The 12,042-nt window shown below is 50.8% G+C and overlaps 1 protein-coding gene across 5 annotated transcripts in view; it reads right to left on the reverse strand.

Moving 5' to 3' along the window:
- Positions 1–760: 760 nt before the first annotated feature.
- The window catches only part of CUX2 (cut like homeobox 2), a 217,734-nt gene continuing 206,452 nt past the window's right edge, over positions 761–12,042 (reverse strand). For all 5 annotated transcript variants that reach the window (XM_067539539.1, XM_067539542.1, XM_067539538.1 and 2 more), the window contains 4 exons: positions 7,927–8,196; positions 6,885–7,073; positions 5,718–5,991; positions 761–3,908 (listed from right to left, as the gene is read on the reverse strand). In XM_067539539.1, the coding sequence (XP_067395640.1) occupies positions 3,080–3,908; positions 5,718–5,991; positions 6,885–7,073; positions 7,927–8,196 (1,562 nt within the window). In that variant the 3' untranslated portion in view covers positions 761–3,079. The remainder of the gene's footprint in view (positions 3,909–5,717; positions 5,992–6,884; positions 7,074–7,926; positions 8,197–12,042) is intronic.

The following is a 12,042-nucleotide window of genomic DNA, read 5'->3' on the forward strand; positions in this document are numbered from 1 at the left end:
GGCACTGGACCGATACGGTGATAAACAGGAGCTGAGGAAGCAGGGGAAGAAACCTGTTTGTTCTCCATCCCCAGGAGGATTTTCTTGTGGCCACGAGCGTCAGGGCTAGTGGAAAATTTAACTCTGACATGTTTGTTCAATCTGCTGTTGTCAGAAATGATTTCTGTCTGCCAAGCTGTGTGCGGGCAAATTCACGCTCCACCACGCTCACTAGTAACGCTTAGCGGGAGCACCCTTCGCCTGTACACCTCCAGGCGCTGTCTAAAGGGCGAGAGCCTTATTCTGGGGAAACTGAGGCAGAGAGAGAGGGCGGTCACACTGTGAGTCAGTCGGTGGCAGAGCCAAGAGTAGAATCCAGGTTCAAATCTTGGTTCAGTGAAGCCATGGGGAGTTTTGCCACTGAATTCACTGGAGCCAGGATTTCCCCTCTGGTCTCTTGACTTCTGGGCTAGTGGCCCAGCCATTGGATGGTAACGCTGCTTCCTATTAAAAAGATCACACACGCATGGCAGCAAGCAGGTGATATACAGAGGGCAGAACAGTTTAAATATACAGGCCCCGCTGCCCGTGAACATGCAAAGGCAAAACTCCTTGACTGCGAGGGGAGGCAGGCTGGGCCCTAGACGTGACACAATATATATCAATGGTGCACTCAGCGTCATCAAGAACTCACTCCTCGCAGGTTCAGAAGGCAGGGCTGCAGATGGAGGAAACGGATTGCTTAGGAAGCAGGTCAGAACAAAACAGACTGGCAGGCCAGTTATTATACAACGTCTGTATTTAGTGGCTCTTTACAGCGCTTCTTCCTTTTAAAATTTTTAACAAAGTTCATCAATCTCATAGAAACTTTTGAAGTACAGTACGTGAGCCTAACAAAAAGTGATCAACACGTCCCACTAGCTTTTAGTACAACAGGATTTCGGTGTTCGAGAGACTAGACTAAGTGCTTCATCAAATCCCGTTCCACTAAAGCTAACAACTAGCACACTAAGAACAGCAGTCAATGGGTATGCCTAGGCCGCCTGTGGCATGTTGGTGTTTGAAACAGCACAAATCGTTACATTAGACAAGCTCTCACTTGTTCAGGCAGGGCTACGGCAGACAGGATCCTTGCCTTCCCAGAGTCAAATGGATTTGCTTTTAAAATTGGTCATTAACTACCACCAGCATATAAAAATACCTTTTCTTCTGATAAAAATGTATACAGTGGAAAACTATTCCATGCATCGCCTCGCTGCCCAATAGGTGCGTGCGCCTGACCCTTCAGCTGCCATTTGGTGCGGAGATTTTTAACCAGATGATGGCTGAGTCTGTGGACGGAGGGAATGGGTATGTCTTTGCATGCTGCCTTCTGGTCCTTGCAAAATGCCGATAACCCCCCACACCCACCACAGAACAGAGCAACACGATTCATTGAAATCATTCTTCTTTTAAAGGCATCGAGTCAGCCAAGGCTTGATCACCGGCATGAAGTAAGATAGAGCTTAGTTTATTCAAGTCTTTAGCTGCGAGGATGGGAAAAAATGCATGGAAGGGGCAAATTCAATGGCATGGTGATACATGTGCAACTGTTTCTGCTAAGGCCTGATCCAAAGCCCACTGAAATCAATGGAAGGACTCCCGTGTTCTGCAGGGAGCTCTGGATCAGGCCCGGAGGCCGCAGTTCAGCAAAACACCGACATTTAACTTCACACGTGTGCTCAAGCCTCACTGAAATCCAAGCATGTGCTTAAAAGTGCTTTGCTAAATCAGGGCCTATCTGACACGCAGAAGCCGTGACGTTTAAAGAAAGCCATTTATTGTTGACGGATTCAAACCTAGAGGATAATCCTCATTCCTTGGTGCTCTTTCCAGAGCCCAAAATCTAGCAAGAAAAAGGTGCTTCTGCCTCAAAAACTGGAGCTGACTAAGGTAAAAACAAAACAAACAAACATTCAGATTCCAGATGTGGGCCAGTGGTTTGTATTTTTTTGAGTGCTTGTCCCCAAACACTGGCATTCAAAGGTGGAAAGCTCAGCGTTACGCTGTCCTGCTGACTGACGGTCACTCACAGAAGGAGGTTGATGCTCCTGCATAAAAATATCTTGTGATGTCATGGAGCATCATGAACATGTTACCATCAAACCAGATATGGCAAAGACATTTTGCACCTGTGGATCTTTTCCTTTTCCCTTCCAAAATCAGAGATGTGGGTTATTTCATTTCTTGTTTTTTAAATGGACAGAAAGTTTTGTCACCAACAGCTGAAATTGTTTTGTTCGTTTCGGTTTATCACGGGTTACTAACTAGAGGAAGTGGAAGGAATTGGTTATGTACCATGCTACATCTTGTTCAGGAAGGCTATTGCAGACATTTTCTACAACATATACAACTGCACGTAACGTTCTGTGTTACAAAGGGTTCAAAACATACCACCAGAACTAAATACATACTTGATGGCATCAAGGTTTTCAATTTAGAGTCTTCACGGACTTGAACAGTCTCTGGAAAGGGTAGTAGCAATGCAGTGTCTTTCAGACAAATGTGGAAAAACCGCTATCCAAAAGTTTATTAAATTTGGTCAGTCTCATAGTGCTTCTCGATGGCTTTGATCAATAAGTCTTTTTTTTTTTAATCTCTTCCAGTGGCAAACTACAAGACTTCAGTGTACATTTAATGACACAACTGCTACATCATCTTGATTTTATAGCTATCTTTAATATCAAAGCAGCTCACGCTGTTAATAAATTCCAAAGTATCCTTTTATTAAAATATCTAAAAGAGGTCTATAAATATTTTTTTTTCTAAAAGTGTTCCCAGGTTTTCACATTTAAAACAAAGATCAGGGTTTATTTTATTTGTCCCCTTTCGTCAGGTGTGAAGATTCAGAAGCAACGTGCTGTTTTTCCTTCTCTTTCTATTAACCAAATGGGTTTTTCTTTTGTCCACAGCATGTGACGAAATTAACAAAATATATGTATATTTATATATATACTCCAGTAGGGCTCCCTGTCCCATCAACGTCTTCCAGAAAGTTTATAATTGTCACCAAGGAAAACAACCTATCAGATCACTGCTACGCAGGCCGCTGCCCAGCCGTTCAGAATTCCCACTCCAGGAATTCCTCCCTGTTGGCTGCCTTTTCTAGCCTGTGGATGATGTTGTTGAGGTTGGCCATTTTCTCGTGCCTCCGCTGGATGTTTGTATTCAGCCTGGCGCTGTGCTGCAGAGAGCCCGTGTCTGCGGCAGGACTTGAATTCTGCACCTTGGCGGAGGCGGTGTTTGGCAGTGACGGAGAGATGGGAGCAGAGGAGGACGGAACTGGCGAGACGGACATCATGAGGCCCGGAGAGGAGGCAGCCGAGGGCGAGTTCAGAGAGACCTCTAGGCTGCAGCGGGAGGACTCTGAGGCGGATTTAAAGCTAATGGGGTCAGGGTGCAGCCGCTCGCCACCTTCTGATTCCTGGGGTGTGCGCAGGGCAGAGCAGTCGGGCGTCCCAGTTGCGTGCGCTTTGCTGTACAAAGCGCTGCTTTTCGTGAAGCTGGCAGTGCTTCGGGGAGCATCCTGAACAGCCTCCGTGCATACCGCATCTACCTGCTCTTCTTTGAGAAGTCTGGGGTGCTGGCTGGAGGCCGCCACGTGCTCCGTCTCCCCATCCAGGCTGCAAGAGTCCCGGCGATTGTAACCGTTGCCCTTCTGCCCCGCCTCCACCTCCTCCTGCTTGACCCTGACCAGGGTCTCGCTCGGCCCCCTGTGCTTCATGTCTCTGAAGACGGGCTTCCTGTCCTCCCCTTCCGAATCAGGGCTCAGCGGGTTGGGGACCCTGTGAGAGGGGCCGCCAGGCGTGCCGCCCCCACAGCTGCTCGGCTCCAGGTCTGTGTCATTATCTTGGGACCCTTCCACCAGCATTTCCCGCCGCATCCGGGACCTGTGAGACAAGCACAAGAGGGCTGTAACAGCAGGGCTGTGCACTATTAGCGTTCCAGCTGAGGATCTCAGAGTCGGGGAGGGGAGGGCGTCATCACCTCTGAATCCCTTTTCCCATCCAGGGGCCAGGCTGCTACATTCCTAAGGCTGGTCCACACTAGAATGTCAGGCTGATTTAGCAACTTAGTTAAGCCGACCTAAGCCCCAGTGTAGACAGAACTAGGAAGAATTCTTCTATCCACCTAGCTACTGCCTCTTGGGGAGGTGAATTTACCACCATGACTCCCCCCTCTGTAGCGAGCGTCTACACCACAGCGCTAAAGAGGCAAAGCTGTGCAGCTGTTGCATTTCGAGCGTGCCAGGCTCACAACTCCCATGGGCCGTTGACCTTAGAACAGGCTGAAACACAGGAAAATGATCGGTCAACAGTTTTCCAAACTTTCCCACTTGTTTCCGTCTCGCAGGCTTCCAACGGGACCCCCCCACACCTGGCTGCAATTATTTTCCACAGGTGTTTTTTATCTGACATTTTCATGGGAACCGCTTCCTAGCCATTTCTCTGACTGACACCGACACGAAACACTTCCACAGCGATTTTGAGGAAAAAATATTGTGGAAAATGTTGCAAAAAGCCAAAAAATTTTTGACAAATTTTCACCAACAGTTTCATTTTTTGGGGGAAAAGAAAGCATTCTTCAACTAAACACCGTAGTGCGAGCGATGCTGAGCAGTTCTAGCAGTAACCTCCTATTCCTTTACCCTGGGGAGATCTAAGGCAGAGTGAGGTGAAATGAACTGTCCAGGGTCAGATATACCAGCATAACTGTGCCCGGGTCCGACTTTAGCTACACGTGGGTTTCAGTCTGATACTGTTACCATGATACAGAACCTGGGGGTAGCCCAGGTCCTGGGAGCTGGGGTGAGAAAAACTCAAAGGAACCCTTTTGAAGAGCCATTGCATCTGACTCAAGTATAATGTCTCCAGCCATTCCCAGCGAGTCCCTTCGCCTCCTCCCCCACCCCAGCGCTGCACACCTCTGGCTGTGACGAGCAGGAGCAAGGGGGGATGGTTCCTGGAGACTCGCAGGAGACAGGGATCTGGTGCTGGCCCTTGCTATTCTGCCAGTGCAGGGGGGCCCATGCTAGTCGCTGAGGGAAAACAGCCTGGTGGACGTAGGACGGCAGGCTGTTAGAGATGGGCTGGCTCAGAGCTCTGGCCTCCCGACCAGCCCTGTCTGCTTGCTAACAGCCGCTGGACAGAGCCGGGTGCAGCATTTGAATCTGCACAGATCCTGCCCCATTCAGTTCTGCAACAGCAGCGGTGTTTGCACGGGAGCCGGGGCAGGGGGCTGCGGAAGCGAGCAGCGCAGGTTATCAGTGCTGACACTGAACGCGCCGTCCTGAGCTTTCAGAACCGACCCCCCGTTTTGACGGACGTGGGCCGCCCGCTCCTCTCTTGGAGCCGTGGCTGCGTGCGCCTCTCTGGGCCAGCCTGGCTGCAGACCCCCAGGAACCACGAAGGTGCGGGCGATGAGCGCCGAGGTCCTGCCACAGAGGGCGGCGACTTCCGGAACCCACCGTGCCCTGCACCCGGACACCCTCGCTCGGGTTCGTTCGGCCCATGGGAGTCGGGTTTTGCTCACTGCGGCTGCGTGACACGTGGCGTCTACGCCCGCTGACATCCCAGTGCCCCCACCCGCGGGCCAGGGATCAAGGGAGAACCTGGTTTGTGTCTCTGAACCGCAGCGCACGGACCTTCCTCCGGGGTCCCCACCCCCTCCCCGCAGACATGGAGACGGCCCCTCCCGACCTGTAGTTATGGAACCAGTTGATGACCGTGTTGGTCTTGAGGTTCAGCTGGAAGGACAGCAGCTCGATGGTCTGTTGGGACGGGTACGGCTCCAGCTGGTAGGCCTTCTTCAGGGCCTCCTTCTCCTCGGGGGCTAGCACGACCCGGGGCTTTTTGATCTGGAGCAGGCTGAGGTCCTGGGGCTGCAGGCTGGGGCTGGTGCACTCGGAGTGGGTGTTGGGAGACTCGCTGTCGGAGCTAGCGCTGATCAGCCCGTAGCGCCGCTTCAGATAAGCTAAAGGGAGAGGGGAAGATCCAGCCCGTCCATGAGATGCCCCGTGCTGCCAGCACCCCTCCGGCCTGCCTCTGCACTCGGGAAACGTCGCAACCAAGAGGCAAGGACCGTTGAACCAGCCAACCCAAACCTCTGAAGCTGTGTAACATACCCTGATAAGGCAAAGGCATGCTTCCGAGATTGGCAAGCTACATTCACTAGTTAATCGTGACGCCTCTCCACATATCAGGCATCTGCCAACCGTGAAGGCTGTCAGAGCCCAGAACCACCGAACACATCCTGCACCAGTGAAATGCAGCCACCTCTAGGGTGGGCCGGTCAGTCCACCAGCAACAGCACATTGTACAACGTTGGGGGAAGGGAACATTTTGTGTCCCAGACATGGAGTTTACCCCTATTCAAGTGCCCGGAACAAAGCAGTCAGCCCCTCGCCACCATTCAGTAACGCTGCCTGGAGCTGTTTTTCTCCATAGCTAGGTCGTTTATAAGTCATCAGATTGTAACGTGTAAACTCACAAATCCCAGTTCATTTTCAGCAGGCTGCTAGCTGTAATGCCGGCTGGTCTGAACTGTTGACACTGGGCAGCAGAGGGCGGGAGCATGAGTCTGATCTGCTTTGCCCCCAGGTTTACACTGGGGTAACTCCACTGATTTCAGCAGGGACATTCCTGATTTAAGCCTGTGCGAGAGCAGAATCAGACCCCACTCAACTACAGTGAATTGCCATCGGTAAAGGTCAGCCCACAGGCTGAATCTGGTGCACAGCAGTGTCAACCCAGGGTGGTGTCCAGGGAGTGACTCCGGATTTACACAGCTCAGAATCCAGCCCCTGGCTCTGTGCCCCCTGGCGCTGCAGTGAGCTCGGGCGGGGGGAGGGGGGCGTCGACACTCACCTTTCTTCTCCAGTTTCTTCATGTCGCGGAGCTTGTCCACGTTGTGTGGGTCGTGGAGCCAGAGCTGCATGCGGACGAAGGGCTCCCTGCCCTTCAGGCTCAGCTTGTGCCATGGCTTGGGTCTGGAGAGGAGGTCGGACACCGAGCCCTGCGTCAGGCCCAGGATGCTCTCCCCAAAGAGCCGCTGGCCTGGCAGAGGAAGCAGAGGGGGATTACACCAGACGCAGCCAACGAAACGCACGCGCGGGTCAGACTCGGAACCGCAGGTGCCCGGGACGCAGGTGGGGCTGGACCTAAGCACAGAGTCCTGTATCCCGGCTGGGATGTTCGCCAGCAAAGTCACAGCTGGGCTCAGTGGGCTGCTGCTACCTGCTATGAAGCTGTCCCTGATCATTCAAGCCAACAGCAAAGTCCCCGTTGGTGTCAGTGGAGCAGGGGCGGGCCCCGTCCTAATGGGGAATCTGGCCCCTCTGTTGTTGCTAAGAAGCTGCTTCTCTCAGGAAGGAAGCAATGAACAGCATACGGTGCCGTGGCTAAATCAGTCAGTCGCCAGGCATGCTCAGCTTCCTTTCTACTGGGGGCTTCTCCTTGCCTGGCCTGCCTAGGTGTCTGACACCCTGGGGATGTCTACGCCAGAGAGGGAGGTGTAATTTCCAGCTTGTGCAGACAGGCCCGGGCTAGGTCTCATCAAACAAGCGTGCTAAAGTTACCCATGCAGCTGCAGCCGCGTGAGCAGCGAGGGGCGGGGTGGTGGGGGGCTAGCTACCCCATGTACGACCCCACCTGAGACCTAAGGCACATGCTTCGGGTGCAATCGGCATTAGCGCAGGTACGGCTCCACCTGGCGAGAGGCCCAAACCAGTGCTCCACAAAGGAGCCCCCCGGATCTGGTTCTGCATCCAAACCAGGTGCCTGACCCTTCTCCCTGGTATAGGCTGGACTGAAACCCCGGAGCCCCACCCAGCCTAGCCCATCTCTGCAGCTAAGCACATGCTATCCTGCGGTGCTCATGGCTAGCCAAGAGGCATCTGAAAATCAGCACCTAGATTGTTGTCCGTTAACACCTCTTTGACCTTCTTGGTGATGGAGTACGTATCGAGCTCGGGCGACATGGCGACGATTTCCTGGATGCCCACGGGTGCTTGGCTGTTCGGATACATCTTTCCACTCAGCGACGAAGCCGACCTGCTCTCTGGTTGCTGATTTTCTTTGCTGCTCTCCAGAGTTAGAGTGAGTGGCTCCGGGGGGCTTTTATCTTGCTCCAAAGGGCTGGGTGGTGGGGAGGGGGAAGGCTGGGTCTCCCCAGGACTGGCTGTTAAACACCAGGGAGACAGAAGGCATTATTGTTGCCATTCAGACACTCCTCTCCTCCTCCTAGCTGTACGGTTCGCCCCTGGCGTTTTAACCTTAACCTGGGAAGTCTGGCTAGTTTCCTGGCTGCTAGTTAGCCCTGTGTGGGACAGAGGCTTTTGAATGAGCCTTTAAATCTAACTAGCCATTGATAATATCCCAGTTCCATTTACAAAGCCTCTTTCATACTGAAGGATCCCAGGCAAACTATATCCAGGGATCATTTCACGCATCACTGAAATGCAGCCACCTCTGGGGCAAAGCACAGCAACTATATAACAGCACACAGTAACACTTTGCAACAGAGAGAAGAAAATATCATCTCCCATTCAAACTGTAGGGGGGTGTTTAGGGAGGCAGGATGAAAGGACACAGGGTGAAATTTGGCTGGGGCAGCAGGGTTAACACACTGATTCTTGCAAAAAGTGCTATAGGAATTGGATTAGTCACAAATGGTCAGGAGGTCAGAAACCCAGCTCTCCTCAGCAGCACAGTAACCCCTAGCACTGGGCTGGGGCACAGGGTTCAGCCCTGACTCAGTGGGAAGAGGACAGCCTGTTGACTCACCAGCACCACTTCCTGCTGCTGGCTTATTTTTAGCTGCCAAACCGAGGCTTTGATTTACAAACATGATCTAGTCAATTGCGCTTGGCTGCTGTCTCCTAGTCAGCCACACGTGAGACCCCAGGGTCAGACTGAGCCTTAGTCACCCAAATGTTCCTGACAAACATGAGGGTTTGATTGCGGCACACGAGATACCTACAGATTTGTGGACAAAAATACAGCAGTAGGGCCCATCCCCAAGCCCTGGATCCCAGCGTTCTAGGATGGCAGCAGAATCTACAATTTCTTTTTAATAACCTCTATGTCTCCAGCCCTCCCGGCTGAGGAAAAGCTTGAAAAGGTGGATCAAATGTAACCGTTGCAGCAACGTCTGCCTGAGTCTGTAGGCAGCCTGAACCAGAGGTTGCAGCAGCAGCCATCGCAGCCAGATAAGCAGCCATCTGGCCCCACAGTCGGCACCAGAGCAGAAGAGACTTGGGGAGGATGTCGCCTATCTCGTCACAGTTAGGGCCACGGCCAGCAGTCCTCTGCTTGGCTGGGGGCTGTGTGAGGCCCCCATGTGGGCCTAGGACACGGGATGGTGTTAACCTGGCCCCGGTGGTACCTACACACATGATCAGTGAAAGTCTGCGTGTGAGCATCAAGCGGAACGATTCATATACAGCTCCTAAGCTGTGGTGTGTGACAGTGAATGTAATATTCGCTCGACCCTGGCTGCAGCCCCCAGATCCCCCTCCCCTCTAGATCTCCAGTGTCTCTCTGCCTCGGTATGTTACAGGATGAGACATTTCAGTGCAATTGAAATATTATTTTGAATGGGTTTATTGATAACAAAATCCTCTTTACAAATCTGTCAGCCGCGCAGACTAATCTCGTGGAACGCTGTCTCTCCATGTCCTTCCCCTTTTCTTAACAACTGTCAATTCCAGTCAAGTTTGAGATCATCTGGGGCAAACAGGAGTTGACAGAGAATCCCTTTCTGCAGTAAATCGCCAGCTTGTATGTTGCCTTCAGTTTGGTGGGGGGGTGTTAAAGAAAATCAATGAAAAATAAAATAATTTTCATGTTATTTATTGTGGTGATCGGTTGTTTGTGACACGCACAGGTTGGAAAGCAGCTGGGGGGGGGGAGAGAAATGCCATGTGTCTCTTCTTTTTGAAACTGGGGGGCGAAATAAGGCAAAATCTTTTATACAGATCCTTTGGTGGTGGAAATAATTAAGAAGAGAAAACACAACATTAACATGAAAAACCCCCCAGTTCCTTCTCGGTTCCAGGCACACAGCCAAAGGATTTTGTTGTTGTTGTTGGTGGTGGGTTTTTTTTACTAGATGACTTTCGAAACCAATTTCTGACAAAACAACATTTGAAGGCTCTGTCTAACAACCTGGTCTTGTCTAACATACTAATTAAGGAGGTTGGAAATGAGTCGGGTATGTCAGAACAACGGCTCTGGAAAGATGTATGAAGCATCCTTTTCAAAAGATGACAGCACGTGTGTGTGTGTGTGTGTGTGTGTGTGTGTGTGTGTTTGGGGGAGGGGACATGAGTTTTAACCTGGAGATGTAGCATTCAAATTAGAAGGCAGCATGGCAGGGGGAAGGGAACGTGTGGGGGTGGGAGGTGGTGGGGGAGGTTGAGTTTTATAGAATAAACAACAAAAGTTCCTCCCGTGTTTTAGAATTCAAAGGAGGTCAGTACAGAGAGCGCCTGCGATATTTGTGATGAGCGGCTCAGAGACGGGACAAAGGACTGACTGGCCATCGCGCACACCACTTTGCTAATGCAAGTTGCCATTTGCCCTTGTAGTGTCTGGTGCTCACCGGCTACATTTGCGTTCTTCATTTAAACAAGCTTTGACACCTGATCCAGGATGTGAGAGCCCAGTGAAGGCAATGGGAGTCCATCCAGCCGGATGAGGCTTGTGGCAGCACACCTTGAGAGAGACCCCGGGGCCTTGCATCTGCATCGAGGGCTGCATTTTGCTCTGAGATACGTGCATGCAACTCTCCAGGAGTCGTGTGTGCATATATGTCTGTAATATGTTTGTACACAGAGGGTGCATCCCTCTGAGTGGCTGTGCCATAGAGAGAATAACAGCCTACTAGGGTCGCCAACCCTCTAGGATTGTCCTGGAGTCTCCAGGAATTAAAGACTCATCTTAAACTAAAGAGCATGTCATGCGACGAAACCTCCAGGAATACATCCAACCCAAACGGGCAGCCCTAAATGGAACTTCTCTTTTAGCTCAAGCGTCACAGATCTGTGCTGTGCTGCTATAGATCTCAGGTTCAAACACTGCTGAAGACCTGTAAGTGGCGGCTGTCAAATCTCCATAGGCACAAGTACCAAAAATATTCAGATGTTTGCTGGGCCCTCTTCCTAACGATCCTGCTATAAATTAGGGTGGAAGTTTCTTAAGCACATGCTGGTTTATGAAGCGTACAGCACTTCTGGCTTCCAGGCAGGAGGCAATATTGTGAAACTGGTCTCTGCCAGGGTGTTTTGTACAGAACCGACTTTTCACTTCATTGGCAATTTCAAAAAGTCGAAAAAAGCATGTTTTGTGTCAGTAAAAACTAAAAAATGCTGCAAATCGAAGATCTGAAAAACATTTCAAGTTGAATGAAGCGTTTTGTTTCAATTTTGACCGTTTTAAAATGTTCTGAATTTTACAAACAGAAATTTCAAAACAAAAAGTCATTTCAAATGTAATAAAACATTTTGTTTAGAAAACGTGGAAATGAAACGTTTTGATGTTTGCGGAATCAATTTGGCGAAAATGACATGAATTTGCGAACGGTTTTGGTGTTGCTGACTCTGCATTTTTTCGATGAAAAGAGGTTTCAGCTGAAAAATGTCCCCAGCTGTAGTATTTTGGCACTTCCGCTATAGGGGATCATTTGTATTTTGGTTAGCGCCTTGAGGCCAGCTCTCCACTGCGCTCGGCCGTCTGCAACGCATTCCAAAGAGAGAGCCGCAGAGCTATTTACCAGAATGGGAAGTGCCGACGTCATCCCTGTGGGTTTGCTCCTTCTTCTAGGTTCGGTTAAAGAGGAGAGCAGGAAAGTAACTGAGGTTTCCAGGTTGAAAAGAGGCTCTGTCTTTGCAATGCTGGAAGTTCCAGGGCTTCTGGTTGATACAAGTATCAAGGATTACATTGATGGACAGATCTACCAGGTGGATTGCCCCATCGATTGGCTTATCAGTGGGATCAAACCAATGGATCAGAGGAGTATTGCTGG

The sequence above is a fragment of the Emydura macquarii genome, unplaced genomic scaffold (assembly GCF_026122565.2).
Source record: "Emydura macquarii macquarii isolate MOO-44397 ecotype Brisbane River unplaced genomic scaffold, CSIRO-AGI_Emac_v2 contig_554, whole genome shotgun sequence".
Taxonomy (NCBI): Eukaryota; Metazoa; Chordata; order Testudines; family Chelidae; genus Emydura; species Emydura macquarii.